Source organism: Entelurus aequoreus, linkage group LG23, assembly GCF_033978785.1.
Source record: "Entelurus aequoreus isolate RoL-2023_Sb linkage group LG23, RoL_Eaeq_v1.1, whole genome shotgun sequence".
NCBI lineage: Eukaryota > Metazoa > Chordata > Actinopteri > Syngnathiformes > Syngnathidae > Entelurus > Entelurus aequoreus.
The window spans coordinates 11,516,403-11,538,390 of NC_084753.1; the positions used below are offsets into that span (position 1 = coordinate 11,516,403).

The 21,988-nt window shown below is 39.4% G+C and overlaps 1 protein-coding gene across 1 annotated transcript; it reads left to right on the forward strand.

Annotated features, from left to right (window-relative positions):
• The first annotated feature begins 1,699 nt into the window (after positions 1–1,699).
• Positions 1,700–20,868, forward strand: snw1 (SNW domain containing 1). Its single transcript, XM_062034834.1, has 14 exons — positions 1,700–1,837; positions 2,148–2,301; positions 4,992–5,153; positions 5,233–5,328; positions 9,023–9,129; positions 11,627–11,731; positions 12,252–12,321; positions 12,396–12,461; positions 14,050–14,166; positions 14,335–14,479; positions 17,020–17,122; positions 17,191–17,308; positions 18,544–18,707; positions 20,276–20,868. Exons 1-14 carry the CDS (start codon positions 1,824–1,826, stop codon positions 20,466–20,468), a joined length of 1,614 nt encoding a protein of 537 aa, XP_061890818.1. The 5' UTR covers positions 1,700–1,823; the 3' UTR covers positions 20,469–20,868.
• The last annotated feature ends 1,120 nt before the right edge of the window (positions 20,869–21,988 follow it).

Consider the following 21,988-nt stretch of genomic DNA (forward strand, 5'->3'; position numbering starts at 1 on the left):
ATTTTGAGACAAAAAGTCACAATTATGAGATAAATAAGTCATAATTAGAGGATGGAAAGTCAAAATTATGAGAATCATGAGATAAAAAGTCGAATTTATGAGATAAAGTCGAGATTTTTAGATTAAAAAACATTATATATATATATATATATATATATATATATATATATATATATATATATATATATATATATATCAGTGACGTGCGGTGAGGTTCATGGCTGGTGAGGCACTGACTTCATCACAGTCAGATTTACAAATATATGAACCCTAAAGAGTATCTTATTTGATTGGCAGTAGTAAACGGGTTATGTTTAAAAGCTCATACCAGCATTCTTCCCTGCTTGGCACTCAGCATCAAGGGTTGGAATTGGGGGTTAAATAACCAAAAATCATTCCCGGGCGCGGCGCCGCTGCTGCCCACTGCTCCCCTCACCTCCCAGGGGGTGATCAAGGGATGGGTCAAATGCAGAGGACACATTTCACCACACCTAGTGTGTGTGTGACAATCATTGGTACTTTAACTTAACTTTAACTTTACACATACAAACTATAGCACACAAAAAAGCACATTTAATTAAAAAAAACGTTATTATGGTCTTACCTTTACTTATAAATGAAGTCCATGCGCCGCTGTTGTGCTGGATTAATGCACCTCCGCCGTAGAATGCACCCCCTGACGGGAGTGTTATATCAACTAAAGCGCACACTTAAACTTTCCACGTGCAAGATTGAATCTATTTTAAAAAGTTATTTAATAAGAAGCCAAAAAGTGCAAAAACAATAATGTTCATGTTGGAGGAGTTGTGAATGAATGAAATATGAAATCCGTGCTGCAGTCTGCAGGTGTACCTAATGTTGTGGCCCTGCAGTCATTCACAACTCCTCCAACACGAACATTATTGTTTTTGCACTTTTTGGCTTCTTATTAAATAACTTTTTTAAATAGATTCGATCTTGCACTTGGAAAGTTTAAGTGTGGGCTTTAGTTGATACAACACTCCCGTCAGGGGGTGCATTCTACGGCAGGGGTGCATTCTCTACCACCAGGAGGCGGGATTACTGCGAGCCTCAGCCAGTGTGTCTTCGCAGCAGTTTTATGATTGCTCAGCACAAAAAATATGTTACACACATACAGTTGTTGACAAAATACACTGTACATTATATACCTCAGCTAACTAAATTATGGAAATGTATAATATAGTTCATATACCAATACGGTCTCACTACAGCAGGCCAGCAGTTAGCCGAGTCCGCAATCCATGGTGAGGCTCAACTCAGTGACGTGCCTCAACTGGCTGCTGATCACAGCAAGTCTCTTCTCAGTATTTGAACGGCAAATGTGAAAATTCAGCGATTTTGAATAAAAATAATCTAAAACTGGTGAAGTTAAATGGAAAATAACTTTATAGTGGATACATATAACAATTTAATTAAATTGTTTACTTTTTACATTTTTTTTCTTTCCATTATATATATATATATATATATATATATATATATATATATATATATATATATATATATATATATATATATATATATATATATATATATATATTACTTTGTATCCCATAATAGCTTCTTTTAATCTCATTGTATGATTTTTAATCCTATGATTTCGAGTTTTTTTAATCTCATAATTATGATTTACCATTGTGGTATTTATTTATCTTTTTTAGTGGCGGAAACGGGCTTGCAAACCCTCCAGCTCAAAAGGTGACGGTAATGCTCACCAAGCGCTGCTTGCCAACAACCGAAACTCTCTTTAACCAGCGAAGAAGAACGAAGCGGAAGTTGGTCAAACGGGATAAAGTAAGAAAATGTCGTTGACGAGGTAAGCGCCGTGGCTCGTAAAAACATTTGTGTATTTAATGGAGGATATTTTGAATACGAGTCGCTAACCACGCCAATTATTGAACAAAATGTGTTTGCAAAATAAATGTGAGCGACTTGCTTCAACACCGCTAACCAGCTGTACAATTATGTCCATGGCGAGGCTAACAAGCTAAGCTAGCATTAGCATCAGGCCGCCGTGTTTACGACATAAATAACAAATGCTGGGCTGTTTGTTTGTTGTGAATAGTAGAGTTATCATCGGGGCTTAGCCTGTGTAATTGTAAAAGTCATGTTGTTTTGTCGTCTAGCTTTTTACCGGCGCCCACGCAGCTCTCCCAAGACCAGCTTGAAGCAGAGGACCGACTTCGTGCCCAGAAGTCCTACTCCACTGCCTTGGTTGCATCCCGGCGAGAACCACCTCCTTATGGACTCAGAAGTGCATGGGTACCTCGCTTAGTTGAGGTAAGATCATGGATATGTGGCTATGAAGTTTCTCATTCATCCAGGTCATTGTCATCTCAGGGCATTCAATCGATCGCAACTGGACAAACCAAGTTGCGATCGATTAAATGGCCCGAAATATATACTAAGTAGTATTTGGCCACTCATTCAAAAGATCAGAATCAGGAGAACGGTACATTTCGGACGGCATTGTGCCAATGCATTGGTGGAGGAGTAATAATGGTGTGGGGTTGGTTTTCAGGAGTTGGGCTTGGCCCTTTAGTTTCAGTGAAATTAACTTTGAATGCTCCAGGATACCAAAACATTTTGGACAATTCCAAGCTCCCAACCTTATGCGAAGAGTTTCGAGCGGTTCCCTTCCTCTTCCAACATGACTGTGCACAAAGCAAGGTCCATAAAGACAAGGATGACAGAGTCTGGTGTGGATGAATTTGTCTGGCCTGCACAGAGTCCTGACCTGAACCAGATAGAACACCTTTGGGATGAATAAGAACGGAGACTGAGAACCAGGCCTTCTCGACCAACATCGGTGTGTGACCTCAACAATGCGCTTTTGGAAGAATGGTCGAAAATTCCTATAAACACACTCGGCAACCTTGTGGACAGCCTTCCCAGAAGAGTTGAAGCTGTAATAGATGGACCGACATCATATTGAACCCTATGGGTTAGGAATGGGATGTCACTTCAAGTTCATATATGAGTCAAGGCAGGTGGCCAAATACTTTTGGCAATATAGTTAGTGAGTGAGTGAGTGAGTGTGTGTATATATATATATATATATATAAATATATATATATATATATAAATATATATATTTTAGGGCTGTGAATCTTTGGGTGTCCCACGATTCGATTCAATATCGATTCTTGGGGTCACGATTCGGTTCAAAATCGATTTTTTTTTTTTTTTTCAATTCAACACGATTCTCGCTTCAAAAACAATTTTTTTCCCGATTCAAACTGATTCTCTATTCATTCAATACATAGGATTTCAGCAGGATCTACCCCAGTCTGCTGACATGCAAGCAGAGTAGTAGATTTTTGTAAAGAGCTTTTATAATTGTAAAGGACAATGTTTTATCAACTGATTGCAATAATGTAAATTTGTTTGAACTATTAAATGAACCAAAAATATGACCTGTTTTATCTTTGTGAAAATATTGGACACAGTGTGTTGTCAAGCTTATGAGATGCGATGCAAGTGTAAGCCACTGTGACACTATTGTTCTTTTTTTTTTTTTATAAATGTCTAATGATAATGTCAATGAGGGATTTCTAATCGCTGCTATGTTGAAATTGTAACTAATATTAATACTGTTGTTGATAATATTAATTTTTGTTTCACTACTTTTGGTTTGTTTGTGTCGTGTTTGTGTCTCCACTCAATTGCTCTTTTTATTGCAGTTCTGAGTGTTGCTGGGTCGGGTTTGGTTTTGGAATTGGAGTGCATTGTTATGGTATTGCTGTGTATTGTTTTGTTGGATTGATAAATTTAAAAAAAACATTTTAAATAAATAAATCGATTTTTTAAAAATGAGAATCGATTCTGAATCGCACAACGTGAGAATCGTGATTCGAATTCGAATTTATTTTTCCCCACACCCCTAATATATACAGTATAAAATGTTTGTATAAAACATATGTACCTAATAAGGCTGGGCGATATGGCTAAAACTGTATGACGATGTAAGTGTTGTACGTTGGTCAATATCGATAATTATTAATATTTTTTATGCATTATCAAAAATAAGGACCAGGGGAAAAACATTTTTATTTCAAATGTAACCTAACCCTGATTGTAGTCCTCTCAGCTCTCAAGGCAGAAAGAAAAGCAAATGTCAACACAAGCATGGAAAACACTCAACCTAAATACAATTGTTAAACAAAGAAAATGAAGGAGCAAAAAAAGGAATATGTAAGAAATGCTTAATAAAGTGCAACAAAATAGTGCAATGTGTGAAAATGTAAACATAAAGAAACAGAATAACTATTTTCTGCAGGATCAGTGTCAGGAAGTTATGGCTGTGTAACATTTAATTTGGTCTGTTAGGTATTAAAATGAATTTATCTTATGCAGTAATTATTTAAATAGTAATAGAATACATTTTAAAGGAGAAAATAATGCATTTGAGTTCCTACCTGCTTCCGTATACCTGAATAGGGAACGGGGGGAGGGTTGAAAAGAAAAAAGGTGAACGTGGCTGAGGACCACGGTCCGTTTTAAAAAATATCCAGAAAACTGCCCTTTTGTGGAGGTGACTTTCTTGTTTTCTTCCACAATTTCTGCGTTTTTACTTTCTCTTTTCACTCCATACAAAGAATCAACAACGAGACAGCAAGATGGTGCAACCAAATCTGATAGTTGTTGCTGTTACTTGATTGGCTGCTACTGTGTCACGCCCACGGATCGGTGATCACTTCCTGCCTTCCTCGGTTACCAGAGCTCCAGTGCCTTTGTTCTTGCAACCAACTTTGCTTTGCGACTTCCAGTCTCTCCCAAACAAAAATATATACATTTGAACATTTTGTCGAACGCATTTTTTATTGATTTCGATTACGTGTCTATCGCGATATATAATATCGTTTTATCGGCCCAGCCCTAGTAAATAACAATTCTAGACTGGATTTATGCCCTCGATTGTTTCAGCAAACCTTAAATGCCATGCTTGTGCTTATGAATGTCTTCCATAGGACTTTGGAGATGGAGGAGCCTTTCCAGAGATCCATGTGGCCCAGTTTCCACTGGAGATGGGTAGGCAAAAGAAGACCTCCAATGCATTGACCATGCAGGTGGATGCTGAAGGGAAGGTCAAATATGATGCCATTGCAAGACAAGGACAGGGCAAAGAAAAGGTGTGTGGTCCAGTAAACTAAAACACTCAGTTTGCACAATTGTGCACTTTAAGAAATGTCTACCTTTTCATTGTTTCAGGTGATCTTCAGTAAGTACACAGATCTACTTCCGAAAGAAGTAATGAATGAGGACACACCGGAACTACAGAAGCCTGATGAGGAAGTAATACAGGAAGTAAGAAGGTTTTTCCAACTGATTCCGCATTCCTGATCTATTGGCCAAATTTGATTCCCAGTCACATATAATAACCGCCACCTTCATAATAGGACTCAATTAGGGCTGCAACCAACGATTAATTTGATAATCGATTAATCTGTCGATTATTACTTCGTTGAATCGATTAATAATCGGATAAAAGAGACCAACTACATTTCTGTCCTTTCCAGTATTTTATTGAACAAACCCAGCATACTGGCACCATACCTATTTTGATTATTGTTTCTCAGCTGTTTGTACATGTTGCAGTTTATAAATAAAGGTTTATTTAAAAAAAAAAATATATATATATATATATATATTTTTTTTTTTTTAAGCCTCTGCGCATAGCATAGATCCAACGAATCGATGACTAAATTAATCGGCAACTATTTTTATAATCGATTTTAATCGATTTAATCGATTAGTTGTTGCAGCCCTAGACTCAATAGACTCCAAAACAATCCATAAAGTCTGTGTCATTTCATTAATACGATTGCTCTTCTGTGCACGATAGAGACAACATTGTAAACATGCAACCATGTAGATACAGGAATGCCATAAGATAAGCCTAGATTGCCAATATACCTGTGCCGATTGGAGCATGGTCAGTATGACATCACCATACAATTTGCATAATTGACGTCTCCAGCCTCCCGCAACCCATAAAGGGACATGAGATAGAAAATGGATAGATAGACATTAATGCATATAATTTCTTTAAAAAAGCTTTAAAAATGTAAACACATTAGAAAACAAATCTCTTATTATTTTTTCCGCTTTCTAGAGACTTCTTCAATCCTTTTAGTGACTTTTACTTTATTAAAACTGACTAGCAACAAACCAAGCATCTTTTTCTAGTGTTATTGGAGACTGTACTCATGTTAAGAGATTCTTTCCTTCTCACGCTTGATGTTTTTGACGAACAGCAAGAGCTTACGTCACACTTGCTTCATTTTCTCTCCTTAAAAGCCGCCAATGTCATCTTACTGCAATATTTAGGTTTTGTAGATAGCTGTCCACCGGTATATCTCCAGATATATTAAAATACGTCCTCATCGCAGACATGCTTGCTGTCTGCGCTCCAGACAATCCTGTGGATATTGCTTACGTAATCCCAACATTCTGTTTAGTTGTTTTTTTTCGGAAGCTGAATTTTCGGTGCATCAATACTCAATAGTGCACAAAAAATCGGCCTAATATATTAATTCATAGAATGTTATTTAAAAATGTTCCTGTAAAAAAAACTTGTTTTTCGAGGTGTGGTGGCTTTTTATTTTGCCGTGGCGTGTTGCCGCAATCAATTACATGTAGGGAAAACCCTGGATAAGGGATAGATCTGGTGTTTACGAAAGGTGGGCTCGTTCTGACCGATAACACATTTTGCTGTCTCACAAATTATTGCCCATAAACATTCATATTATCAGCATTATTATGAGACCAAATTAAGTATTATTATTATTACACATAATAAAAATGTAAGGGACCCTATTAATATTTTTCTTGATTCCTATTTTTTTACTGTTATAATTGGAAGGGCAAGAACTATTGTTTTAAATCCCGATTTTTGTTAGCAAAAATCAAACTTTATTAAACATTGACCATCTTAAAGTGCAGTTTTGTCTCCGGTCGGTCGGTTTGTTTTGTTGTCTTCTTTTATTGCCATCACTTTCCAACAAATGTGTAATTAGTCCGTGTTGATCTGCTCATCTTGCTCATTCGGTTTGAAGCCAAAGTATTCCCACAACATTAACATTTGGCATTGCGATCACTTTTTTTTCGCCTAATATTTCTTACCTTGTGGTGCTTCTCACTAGCGAGAGGCAACTAGCGAGCCTTTCTTTCTGTGCATCCTGTGTGTAAGCCACTGAGACAAAGATAGTGGATGTCTGACAAAAGGGTTCACTTGGTTAATTTGAATCTGCTATAGAATAAACATGCCCAGACATTGCGAGTGATACTCAAAGTGAAGCCGTTTACACCCTGTTTGAAAGCGAGTGACGAAGAAAAAGACACAGACGTAGCAGCGAAGTTATCAAGTTCATTTTCTTTTTGATTTATTTTCAGACTTAACAAAAGTAATGCCTGAAAGACTTCTGTTTTATTAAATGGACTTGACCGTCTAGGGGGATTGGGCACCTCCTAATACAGACCTGGGCATTGTACGGCCCGCGGGCCGCATCCGGCCCTTTGCGCATCCCTGTCCGGCCCGCGTGAGGCCAATCATAAATTACAAAATAAATTTAAAAAAGTATCTATGTCGAGTGTGCAATACAACAGTGCTGCTTTTGTTTTGAAAAGCGTTATTTGTATTACTTCCGTGTGGACGTATGCGCGTGTGCGATTGTGAGTGAATTGAACGGCGCAATTACAAATTACAAAATAAAGTTTAAAAAACATCTATGTCGTGCGCGCAATACAACTGTGCTGCTTTTATTTTGAAATGTGTTATTTATGCCGTATGTCCGGAGGGAACCTGTGAGGGAAGGTGCATAGAGACAAGTGATGAGACGCTAAAAAAAGAAAAGTTGATGAGGAATGGCGTGTTTCCAACAAGAGATGGACTGCCAAGTATTTCTTTACATAAATTAATGGTAAAGCCGTGTGCTTAATGTGTGGTACACAGCTTGCTGTGTTTAAATATCATTTTAATCGCCACTACACGAAGAAACACGAGGGAAAATACCGGGATGTGTCTGATGAAGCGCGCGCAAGGGAGGCTGATGCGTTGATGGTAAAACTGCAAACCCAGCAAGGACTTTGTGCCATACTTCACACCCCCAGAGATGCAGCCGTCAGGACAAGTTTCGTCATTTCTCACAAAAGCGCCAGAAAAAGTAAGGCGTTTTCTGACGGAGAGTTTATTAAGGAGTGCTTATTGGACTTTGTTGCGCTGATAATGCCCGGAGACAGGACTGTTTTTCGCTAACTTTGGATGAGAGCTCTGATGCAGTCAATTAAAGAGACAACCACAGGTAATGACTTGTTCACAGAGGTAAATGCGTGTTGGGACAAGCTGGCAGGTGTGACAATCCAATCCACTTTATTTATATAGCACATTTAAACAACAAAATGTTTCCAAAGTGCTGCACAACAATATTACAAACAATATTCAAATATTATCCTTAGCTCCACCAATGACTGAATAAAAAGAAAAAAACAATTACATATAAAACCAATATAAAAAACAATATAGAATAGATATGATTAAAAACTATTTTTAACAACAGATGGTTGTCCAAATCTGATGGGGAAAAATGTTGGATAATGCAGGATAAAGTGACCTTAAAAAGCAATCTGCTTTTGTATAAAGTTAAGTTAGGTTAAATGAAATTATTATTATTATTATTATTATTAATTATTATCATCATTATTATTTATCTTATGGTATATCAAAAATAATATTGAGCAAAATTTAATTGAAATATTGTCGTGTGGCCCTCCAGCAGTGCTCGGGTTGCTTATGCGGCCCCCGGTGAAAATTAATTGCCCACCCCTGTCCTAATATAATGTGTAATACTCAGATTACAGTGCTTGTTTTTAGCCACCATAAAGCAACAACAACATGAGACTATAAAACAACATTTTTGAAAATGTTCAAGTTTTTTTAGTGTCACTGTTAACTACAAGCAGTCCTGATTACTGATTTCAGTTTTAATACTGCCTTTCGTAGCTGACTGAGAAGACTCGTGCTGCACTGAGCAAGCAGGTGTCCCAAAAGATTGCTGCTGCCATGCCTGTGAGAGCAGCAGACAAACTGGCCCCAGCTCAGTACATCAGGTATTCATTCATTCCTTCAGGTACATTTTGTAGGGAATTGTAAAAATGTGAAGGGCGAGGGGAACTGTAGCAACAATAGTGTCACACACTGCAACACGCCAAAAACATGATGATCAACATGCTTCACTGGAGATATATGTTCATATGTCATAAATGTGACGGTATATTGTTATACATACATTTGAAGGTCATTCAATTTAATCTTAACCCTTGTGTGGTGTTCATATTGTTGTTACTCAGCCAGTGATTGTGGGTCTGATGGACCCGTTGCATTTTGTGGCTTTTAATGCCTCACAATCAAACACTTTTTTGTTAAAATACTGACTTATCCCAAAAAACATCTGTAATGAAGTGCTTCGAGAGGCTGGTAAAGGAATACATTGTCTCCAGACTTCCCCCCACATTCGACCCATACCAGTTTGCTTATCGCCCTAACCGCTCCACAGAGGACGCCATCTCCTCTGCACTCCACCTGAGCTTAGCACATCTGGAAGGAAAGGACACACACGTGCGGATGTTGTTTCTGGACTTCAACTCGGCATTCAACACCATCATCCCGCAGCACTTGGTGAGCAAACTGGCCCCCCTTGGATTCAGTACCCCCCTATGCAACTGGCTGCTTGACTTCCTCACAGACAGACCACAGTCTGTGAGAGTGGACAACAACACCTCCAGTGCCATCTCCCTGAGCACCGACTCCCCCCAGGGCTGCGTCCTGAGTCCGCTGCTGTTCACATTGATGACCCATTACTGCTGCGCCAGGTCCACTACTAACCACATTGTGAAGTATGCGGACGACACAACAGTAGTGGGCCTCATCCGTGACAACAACGACATGGACTACAGGGAGGAGGTGAAACATCTGGTTGACTGGTGCAGAACCAACAACCTGGTCCTGAAAGTCGACAAGACCAAGGAGATCGTCAACTTCAGGAAGCACCAGTCCAGCCACGCTCCACTCTTCATCAACGGCAGCACCAAGTTCCTGGGGTTGCAGATAACTGACAATATGACCTGGTCCCTACACAACGGAGCTCTTGTAAAAAGAGCTCAGCAGCGCATGCACTTTTTGCGTCAGATGAAAAGAGCACAGCTCCCTCCCCCCGTTCTCACCACATTCTACAGAGGCACTATAGAGAGCCTGCTGACCAACAGCATCTCTGTCTGGACTGGAGCCTGCAGTGCCTCAGACTGGAAGTCTCTGCAGAGAGTGGTGAGAACAGCGGAAAATATCATCAGGACTCCTCTTCCTCCTATCTAGGAGATCGCAAAAAGCCGCTTCCTGACCAGGGCTCAGAAAATCTGCAGAGACTCCTCCCAACCCCACCAAGGACTGTTTTCACTGCTGGACTCTAGAAAGATGTTCCACAGCCTCCGTAGCAGAACCTCCAGGTTCTGTAACAGCTTCTTCCCTCAGGCCGTAAGACTCTTGAACGCATCATAATAATCCCCTCAATTCCCCCCGAAAATGGATGAACTCGCTGGAATATAAAGACAATATAACATACATCCATAAACGTAGATGCATATGCAAAAGTGCAATATATTTATCTTTACAGTAATCTATTTATTTATATCTGCACCTTATTGCTTTTTTTATCCTGCACTGCCAACCAGCTGATGCAACGAAATTTCGTTCTTATCTGTACTGTAAAGTTCAAATTTGAACGACAATAAAAAGTTAGTCTAAGTCTAAGACCCACAAACGCTGGCTGAGTAACAACAATATGAACGTTTCTGCATCCCACAGGGATTCTTCCTTTGTGTTTCTGCACCTGCGGTTCCCACACAAGGTTGCAACATTGTTTGTCAACACTATCTGCTCTCATTTTGTCGCACATTTGACCCTCTGATGTTCTGTGTACCTACACTCTGTCCTCCCCGTCTAGGCCTGCTCTCTGTGTGTGTGTGTGGGTGGGTGTGTGGGTGGGTGGGTGTGTGGGTGTGTGGGTGGGTGTTACACAGAACATCAATTTCCACACTTCTATTAGCCCCGGGTCCAGTGGACCCCGGACATCTTATATGTAATAGAAATGTGTAGGGGGGTGTATAGTGTGTGTTCATTAAATATGTATTCTGATATATGTTCTTCACAGAAAATGAGCCAAAGCCAGTGAGTCTGTTTGAAAAATTAATTAACTGTATCATTTTTCTTTTAATAAAAATCGAAAACGGGTCCCACAGACCCGAACACCACACAAGGGTTAATAAATGTTTGAATGAGGACACTTAACAAGAAAGCAGACCTTTCTTCCGTTCATTTTGACGGTATATTGTTTATACATACATTTGAAGGGCATTAAATTTAATCTTAATAAATGTTTGAATGAGGACACTTAACAAGAAAGCAGACCCTTCTTCCAGTAATTTGCCAATTGAAAGAAGAGTCAAGAGTTGTTGATATAAACGTTTTGATTCCAGTCCAAATAAGCCAACATAATGCAGTATTTATTTTTTGCAAATAACGTAAAATCATGTGTACATGTCTTTCCACCAGATACACTCCATCCCAGCAGGGAGTGGCTTTCAACTCTGGGGCCAAACAGAGAGTCATCCGCATGGTGGAAATGCAGAAAGACCCCATGGAACCACCACGTTTTAAGTAAGTATAGTCTTTGAGAAACTTTATTGATCCACAAGAGAAATTGTTTGACACACAGTTGCTCATAGAGGTTTGAAAAGATCTATTCTAGAATTATTCATAATCCTCACGCAGGTAAAAAAAATAAAAATTGTGGGCGCAAACAAGCATATTTTTGTGTCTTTCTTCAATGTCTAAACTGAATGTCAAAGTGACAACATTTTGGTTTATGGCCACATCGTTTTACTATAAAAGTGAGAAGCATGATTTGTAATGTAGAATTAACTTTCACCAGCTCAGAGGAGAGGCAGCAGCTCAGTATAAAAAAAAAATTGCTTCCGTTGTGTCCTTGGGTGGGACACTACACCCTTGCCACCGGTGCTACTCACACCGGTGAATTGAATGATAGGTGGTGGTCGGAGGGGCCGTTGGCGCAAATTGTCACACATCAGATGCAACTTGCTGCCAACCATTACCCTTGTTAGTTTTACTGTGGCAACAGATAGGATTGAGTTACATTTTATGCTTACACGTGTTTCAGAATCAACAAAAAAATTCCCCGTGGACCTCCTTCACCGCCTGCACCAGTTATGCATTCTCCAAGCAGAAAGGTACCAACTGATTTTCAAATTTTAATCAAGCTATTGTCAACTGGTCCAATTATAAGTCTCGCTTTTTCTTATAGATGACCGTGAAGGAACAGCAGGAGTGGAAGATTCCCCCATGCATCTCCAACTGGAAGAACGCTAAGGTAACCACACTTTTCAGTCCTTTTTAATCATTTATTTCACCTGCCTTAGATGTCATTAGAGATGTGCCTGTGAGTATCGGCCAATTTTCAACAAAAAAGGTGTGTGATCGCCATTTCAGAATTATCACAAACGCCAATCACCTCTGGCTGACACTTTATTTTTAATCCCCCAGCTGACAAGTGGCTAGCAGCTCATTATGTGTTCATACTTAATATTGATCCAAAAATTGGTGTTGTCGATACCAAAGGCAGTCTATACAGTGGAACCTCGATTCACCAACTATTAGATTGAGCCAAATATACCTCAATGTACGAACGCTTCATTCATTAATTTCCTGTCCCGCTGGCAGCCATTTTGTGCTTGCACATATTGAAAAGATTGACGAAGTGTGCTTTGTACCACAGCAAGTTTATTTTTAAATTTTATTTATTGGTGTTATCCTTTTTTAACCAGGAAATTCCCACTGAGATAACAAAAAAAAAACAAATTTTGAAGGGATACATTTACATAAAGTACATGTCATACACATTAAGAAAAAAATGTTTCAATTTAGAAAAACGTAATCTCAGGTGCTCTCAATCTGGACTTAAAAACGTTAAATGAAATAATTAAGTTATATTTGTGATGAGACTGGACGTTTCTGGAAAAAGATGCCGCTGTGAACTTATATTACAGCAGAGGAGAAGACGTTACCTCTCGCTCAGTGGCATCTCTTCCAAGAGCATGTTCACACGGCCCCTCCTTCGCCTCTCCTCACTTCTCCCCCTCTGTCTGCTCCTTTCTCTCCTCGCGTCAGCATCTTATTTGCTGATATAAATGTAAATGTTTATTATTAGAGCAATATGGTTGTTAAAGTTAAGGATTGTTGTGATTTCTGATTGTCTGTACGGGCACCAAAGGTACTTCCGTGTGTGTGTGTGCACGCGTGTATTGGCAGAGCAGCGCATCCAGTACAGTTTAGCTTGTCGTTGTTGTTTTGGCTTGTTATTAAAGAGAAAGTTGATCCATCACCTTATGTTATGTTTGTGTGATATCGCACTTTATATTGTGTTCAAAGTGTACAAACCTTCATTCAAATATGCACTTTTGTCGAGGCTTAAACCCATTATTCATATTTACATTGTTTCTTTTGGAGAAATTTGCTTCACTATACAAATTTCACGATTTACGAGCCCTGTTTAAGAACCAATTAGGTTCATAAATCGAGGTTCCACTGTATCAGTATATGATCGATACAATATTTTTATTTTGCCCATTTTTTGTAATGCGCAAAAATTCAGGAGGAATTTGAGTGCAAAAACCAAAAGATTGAAATGAGTATTACTAGTTTTTACTTTGGTTTCATAATTGTGTATTATTGACAGTTTTGAGCAAACAATTGTATGTAATACAGTAGAAAAAGGACTGGTGTAAATACTGTTTATATTGTTAAATTTGCAATAGTACTCACCATAAATAAATTATAGTTACTTGGTATCGGCAGATATCACTCATGGATGATCGGTATTGGAATCGGCAGCATAACTGTCTATAATGTTTATTTTTGACCCTCTTTCTCATCCAGACTAATCTCTCCTGTCTTTTCAGGGCTACACCATCCCGCTTGACAAGCGTTTGGCCGCTGATGGAAGAGGACTGCAAACGGTTCACATTAATGAAAACTTTGCCAAGCTTGCTGAGGCGCTCTACATCGCTGATAGAAAGGTACTCCTCCTGATTGATCAGGGTAATAACTTTCTAGTATGTGCTGAGACCATGCATCCATAGTTTTATTCATTTGAGCATGCAGTTCAGTTGACGTAGTGCTAACAGCGATGCATTCCGAATGTATTTGTTCTTTTGGATTTCATATACTTCTGATTGTGTCTTTAGGCCAGAGAGGCTGTGGAGATGAGAGCACAGGTGGAAAAGAAGATGGCCCAGAAGGAGAAGGAAAAGAAAGAGGAGAAACTCAGGGAGCTGGCCCAATTGGCCCGAGATCGCAGAGCAGGAATTAAAAGCCACGGCGGAGACAAAGGTGAGACGTGCTTAAGAACACAATATATATTATTTAAATATCAGTTTGGCCCTTGATAGAGCTTTTGATGCTATTTTCTAATACTCCTTCCCAAAGTTTCTTTTTTTTTCCATTTTGGGCTTTTGGAGTCGTTTTGGTTTGTGTGGCTCTTTATGGCATTTGTGATTAAGGGCTGTACACATTAACTTTAATCGAGTGATAGTGTTACAATAACGCATGTTGATGGCACATTCTAGCGGTGCCCTGTAAGTTTGACAGCGACAAGCAAATGGAACATGTCCCTTAACGCAATGTAGCATTCTCGCTAACGTCTTTCCATAGTGCAAAATTACTTCTAAGTCATCAATCCTCACCACCATTGCGGCAAATACAGCTGTATCTTACACGTAGCATTATCACTGGAGGATGACGAAAAGCAAAATGTGCTACATTACACACAGTAAGAGGATATGCTAACCACTAAACTAGAGCTCTTATTTTGCAAACAGAGGTGGGCGGATTGATAAAAATGTTGACAGTAACGATACCAAGTATAGTATCAGTATATGTTCGATACAACAGTGTTTAGAGCAAAAAAAAAATATTATCAAACATCTTTTATCCTTTTTGTTATTGTTTGCAAACTCGCTAAATAAGTCCCTTATACTGATATTGTTACACCGCCATTACAATTTGTATTTAAAAAATTTAAGTATCAGTATTAGTATGGCCGATACTGCCCCTGTAAATTGAATTACAATTTGTTGTATTACCCAAAAGTAATTGTTTAAACAACAGAAGAATACGTGTTTATTACATTTTAACAGAAGTGTATCATAGGGCTGCACAATTAATCAGCTTTTTGGCAGCTACGATTAAATTAAGATGATGGTCGGCGATACTAACATTTAAAAAAAACAGGCTGTGCTGCATTTCACACCAAGCACGTTCCCAAACAACAGTCACCCAACCACCAGGGGGCGACCGATAGACCGTGGATTCATGTGAGTAGTGACAACAAAGGTTGAAGGTAGATCAGCCAGCCCCATAGCTCCCGTAAATATTAGGAAAAATAAAAGCATTACTAAATCGGTGCCTTCCTCTCCCGCAGAGTTACCTGATGAACCAACAACAAACACCACAAGGAGTTGCACGTTAGTGTGCACAGCCAAATAAATGGAGTTGCAGAGAGACTCATTAAGCATTAACACAATCCTTCTTTTCTCAACCGCCATCGTTTGCCCACTCTGTGAAGCTGGTTGCTAACAGAGCGGGCCACCCGCCAGCGGTGTAAAGCCGTGATGAACGGCTACAAAAGCGGGGGTGCTCAAAATACAGACGATTGTAACATCAATCGTGCACTTAGGGACCCCGTATCCATTCACCTCTCAAAGACAAGCCAAAATAACGGACGTAAAAACGTTTTATTTGGCCAAAGACAAATGTCATATATATATATACATTGTGAGCAGTACAATGAATGTGTTGTATATGCCTTTGTGCATAATCTTATTTTTTTACGTTTGCACTTTATGATCGCATTCTGCAATGGCATATTTATTTTAGTTAGCCCTTTGTCTTTTGTACATTTTTATTTATCATTAATAAATTATTTTTATACTTTCATTTTGAAATGAAAGCCAAGTTCACATACCGTTTTTTTAAAATAGAAAGTGCAGTAAAGTATGTTTTAATTAACAGTAAATAATCGTGATTAATAATTGTGATTTCAATATTGATGAAAATAATTGATTATTATTTTGGCCATAACCGTGCATCCCTGGTGTATCATGTTAAAGCAAAGTAACAAGATATCACCAATAAATTGGCAAGGAGATTAATAATAGTTTTGGGAAAATAATACAGCTGTAAATTATGTACTATGTGACTGCATATGTCAGCAGGTAAATTAGGAGCTTTTGTAACCAGGTTCTATTATCATTTATATACCAAATAATATATTGTTATATAAATTGTTATCGCAGGAGGCTGCAATATATATCGCGATAAAGATTTCAGGACGTATCGCCCATCCCCAATGTTTGGTGTATTTTCCTTCAAAAGATGGTTGCTGTCACGACTGCTTAGCCAGAATACAGAGCCAAAATATTTAAAAATAATAACAAAAAGTAGTGTGCATAAAATAACTAAAGATGCACACTTATGGTGTGACAAACAGAAACAGCACACAGAAAGTGTGAGAGGTAACAGTTTACACTACACAGCAACGCTGGAACGAGAAGCGTGAGTGGAGCCAAAGCAGATTAAATGTACACAATTAGAAGGGTGAACCATCAGGAAATCTACTGGTGCCAAGTGAAGGGACGAGAGAGCTTCAGTAGAAAAGATGAGCATCAGGTGTGCGTGCGGGTGGCTACGCCCCCTGACCCAGAAACCAGACACTGCAATAAAAAGATAGGCGGCAGCACAGATCATGACACAATAAGAGTGTTTGTGTTTAAATAAGTAATTTGTACTTCCAATCAACAACCATCCACATTTCCTAATGTTTCTCTCCACCCTTCTCGCCCTGGATGCATCATCCTCCCATCACGCACCAGGCGGCGATGAGGGCGAGGTCAGGGAGCGTGACGAGATCCGCCATGACCGAAGGAAAGAGAGACAACACGACAGGAACATTTCCAGAGCTGCTCCCGATAAAAGGTGCAGATGGGGAAAGTCAACACTCCTCAGTCCTTGCCGTGTCCTGCAACTTAGTCTTTATCTCGCAGGTCCAAGTTGCAGAGGGACCAGGACAGAGACATCAGTGAGCTCATCGCTCTGGGAGTGCCCAACCCCCGCAACACCAATGAGGCCCAGTACGACCAGCGACTATTCAATCAGAGCAAAGTGAGTGTATCATCTTTAGCCATCAGAATCAGAAGATCAGAATCAGAAGAGTTTTTATTGCCATTGTTTGAGAACGGGTTCACAAACTAGGAATTTTACTTGGCGCAATCGTGCAACATAAAACACATATAACACAGAATAGAATAACATGAGCTGTAACTGAGCTATCAGATCTTGTTATTGTTCATGTGCCTGATGGCCGAGGGGAAAAAAACTGTTCAGGTGGCGGGAGGTGTGGGTCTGGATGGACCGTAATCTCCTGCCTGAGGGGAGAGTGGAGAATAGTTTATGTCCAGGGTGAGAAGAGTCAACTGTGATCCGACCCACACGCCTCCTGGTCCTGGAGGAGGACAGGTCCTGGAGGGGTGGGAGTTTTCAGCCAATCACCTTCTCAGCAGCACGTACGATGCGCTGCAGTTGATGCTTGTCCTGGACTGTGGCGCCGGGGAACCACACAGGGATGGAGGAGGTGAGGATGGACTCGATGATGGCTGAGTAGAACTGCACCAGCATCTCGGTCGGCTTCTTCAGTTGCCGCAGAAAGTACATCCTCTGCTGGGCCTTCTTGATGAGGGAGCTGATGGTCGGTGATGGTCGGCTCCCACTTGAGGTCCTGGGCGATGGTGGTGCCCAAGAAACGGAAGGAGTCCACAATGGAGACGGGGGTGGGAGAAGTCAATCAGGGTGAGTGGGGATGGTGGGGCTTTGACTTTCCTGAAGTCCAAGATCATAATCACTTTTTTCTGGGCGTTCAGCTCCAGGTTGTTGAGGCTGCACCAGGACGCTACCTCTCTCCTGTAGGCGGACTCGTTGCCTTCCGAGATGAGCACGATGAGGGTAGTGTCGTCCGCAAACTTGAGAAGCTTTATAGACTGGTGACTGGAGGTGCAGCAGTTTATATATAGGGAGAACAGCCAGGGGGAAAGTACACAGCCCTGAGGAGTTCGTGGTTCGACTGTCCTAGACAATCTTCCCCAGCCGCACGTGCTGTCTTCGGTCCGTCAGGAAGTCATTGATCCAACTGCAGAGGAAGACGGGCATGCTGAGTTGGTAGAGCTTGTCTTGTAGCAGTCCAGGGAGGATGGTGTTGAAGGCAGAGCTGGACCGAGGATCAACCGATGATTGGCGCTGATATTTGGTCTTCTAACGTATAGCGGCATCAGCCTTTTATTTTTTTATTGTATTTTTTTGGGGGGGGAGTTTTCATATGAAGCTTTCCTCCTTTCTCTTCCCAGGGAATGGATAGCGGCTTTGCCGGTGGTGAGGACGAGACGTATAATGTCTACGACCAGCCTTTCCGCGGTGGCAGAGACATGGCCACCAACATCTACCGGCCCAGCAAGAACATCGACAAGGACACCCACGCCGATGACTTTGACACACTCATGCGCAACAACCGGTACTTTCAAATACCCAAACTCATTTATCCTCCTAAGAACCTCTGTCCACTGCAGTAGACATTTTAGGTTTTGCTTAAATTGTTTACTCTGACAAGAAATAGACCACAAACAATTAAGTGAATAATCCGATGAAACACATTTTACAACCTCAATGCATATTTTGGGGGAAATAGGTAAATTTTTCTTGTCGCCATAACTTCGTAATTCTCTTATTTTCAGTGACTACAAATATATATACTATTGACTATAAATAGTATAATTTGTAGGGCTGTGAATTTTTGGGCGCCACACATCTCATTTCTGATTGTTGGGGGTAACTATTTGATTCAAAACGATTCTCAATTCAAAATCAATACCTTTCTAAAACCATTGGGTGCCAGTTCTATGATTAACTACATTCCTCCATAAAATAAAAGGTTGTGATACATTTCTATATTATTTAAAAGAAAACAGATTTAAAAAAAAAATATTTTAATAGATTTTTTTCTTCCTTTTTTTAATCGATTACGAATCGTTCCAAAAAAAATCACAATTTATTCAAAAATCAAATTTGTTGACATCCCTAATCATTTTGTCTATAAAACTGTTATAAGTACACTTCTGCATAACATTGTATATCCTTATTGATTTGATTGAATAATTAATTTATTAGATTCAGAATCGATTCTCAATTCAACTGTCCAAATGTATTATTTAGTATTTAAATTGTGATTAAAAACCTTTTCAGAACAGGTTACAGGTTAAAAAAGCTCCTCTTGGCTGCTGACATACGGCTTATCTTGCAGTGTTGGCCGAAGAACATCTTTTTTTAAATGTATTTATTTATTTACATATATCAGAACGTTAATCGAACAAAAGAAAATAGAGCAACCCCAAACCTCAGTTTTACGATATTTAGGGTAGAAATTTGTAAAGCAAATGACAGGACATACAAATGCAATACTAAAAAAAAAAAGAGAGAGAGAAACTAAAATTATAAAAGCAATAATAATAATAGCTGTTTAATGTTTTTAATATGAAAATGTATCCTTAAGAATGTCCAAAAAAAGTATATTATTGTTTAAAATAGATTCTCAAAAATTATAAATCAACTTAAAACCGGAATAAACAAAAATCTGTATTTTTAATTCATTTTTTTCAGCACCCCTAATGTTTGAGTTTATTATTCCTGTAGTTTGATTAATCTCATTTTGAAAATTAATGAAATATTATCCTTAAAATTATTAATTTAATCTACTATCTGTAGTATCCTTGCATTTAAAAGGATAACAATTGAAACATCTAATTTCTGTCCTACTGAAGCTAATATTGACTGTCGCAAATTAATTCAATGACTAAACAAATCCTTATTTATGAGGAAAGCCTTTTTTCATTTATTGAAAGAACTGCTTATCAAATGAGCTTAGCTTGGTTGGATAAAATGGCTTAGAGGAAAGAAGTTATGTGTCGCTGGTTTGAAAGTCTTCAGAGATGAAGGTGTGAATAACGCTGACCAGACTACATAATTCTACTCATCAAAGTTGTAGCAAGTCCTTGCGTCTGATTTCTCTCCCCGCTCATTGCCTAGGTTCGTTCCCGACAAAGAGTTCTCCGGTGCTGACCACGGGCAGAAGCGTGACGGCCCGGTCCAGTTCGAGGTGGACCCCTTCGGTCTGGATAAATTCTTGGAGGAGGCCAAGCAGCACGGCGGCTCCAAGAGACCGTCCGCCAGCAGCCGCTCCAAGGACGACTACCACGACAAGAAGCGCAGGAAGGAGTGAGGCGGCGTGGACACGGAGGTCGTCTACTCACACGTTTGTTTTGTACCACCATAACATTTTCTTCTCATTTGGCCCGTGTAAAATATTGTGAACATTACACTTTTTATCCAACCTTCTTCATCACATTTGCAGGTAAATCTACATCATAAGCGACCAAAATGCGATCTGCTAATGAATATGTACAGTAAGTTCAATGTCATACAAATTTATAGGGTTTGGTTAGTGGATGTTTGATATCACATTATTTTCTTTGTCAGCTGTGTACTATTTAAAATGTCCGTGTATATGTTGGTGCAGTCCATATTTCATGACCGGCATGTACGTCAAAGTACAGCTTGTACACAAACCTATTTGTAATTCTTGTACAACAATAGAATAAATATGTGATAGTGTGTGCAAAGTGTGGTTGTTGTTTGGGTCAATAGTAGGGGTTGGGGACCTAACCATTCGATCCGATTCCTGGGGTAACGATTTGATTCAAACCTATTCTGGCAATGTATTATTTGGTTTAATAATTGAACTTTTTAAAAATGGGTTACAGTTAGGACTGCAACAACTAATCGATTATAAAAATAGTTGGCGATTAATTTAGTCATCGATTCGTTGGATCTATGCTATGCGCTTGCGCAGAGGCAATTTTATTTTATTTTTGTAATTTTTTTTTAATAAACCTTTATTTATAAACTGCAACATATACAAACAGTTGAGAAACAATAATCAAAATAAGTATGGTGCCAGTATGCTGGGGTTTTTTTCAATAAAATACTGGAAAGGATAGAAATGTAGTTTGTCTCTTATCCGATTATTAATCGAAGTAATAATCGACAGATTAATCGATTATCAAATGAATCGTTAGTTGCAGCCCTAGTTACAGTTTAGGAAAGCTCCTTATGGTTGCATGGAGAAGGCCTAAAAGCCTCTTTAAAAATTATTTTTTTTAAATTATGAATCTATTGGGAATCGCAATTTTTTTTGTGTGTGTGCACCCCTGGTATACCGTGCGCGACACGTGACACCACAGAACGTGCATTTTGTATTGGTTGCATCTACTGGAATTGTCATGGTGATGGTCGTCTAGCTTAATTTACTTTTTGCCAAAGTTGAGCCTAAAATGGGGACGGCGTGGCGCGGTTGGGAGAGTGGCCGTGCTGCGGTTGGGAAAGTGGCCGTGCCAGCAACCTGAGGGTTCCTGGTTCGATCCCCACCTTTTACCAACCTAGTCACATCCATTGTGTCCTTGAGCAAGACACTTCACCCTTGCTCCTGATGGGTCGTGGTTAGAGCCTTGCGTGGCAGCTCCCGCCAGTAGTGGGTGAATGTGGAAATAGTGTCAAAGCGCTTTGAGTACCTTGAAGGTAGAAAGGCGCTATACAAGTATAACCCATTTACCATTTAAAATAAGTCTTGGCAGCATAAAGCCTGGTCACATTTTGGCATTCAGTCTATTTCACATGTTACATACAATCTGTTTTGTTTTTTTTAGAAATTGCGGTGTGAAAGATTTCAATGTTAAAGTATGG

Bases quoted from the DNA above. Each gene is read 5' to 3' on its own strand.
- snw1 (XM_062034834.1), top strand. The intron at 14,480-17,019 runs GTGAGACGTGCT...ATCACGCACCAG, and splicing joins AAGCCACGGCGGAGACAAAG to GCGGCGATGAGGGCGAGGTC. The intron at 17,123-17,190 runs GTGCAGATGGGG...TTTATCTCGCAG, and splicing joins AGAGCTGCTCCCGATAAAAG to GTCCAAGTTGCAGAGGGACC.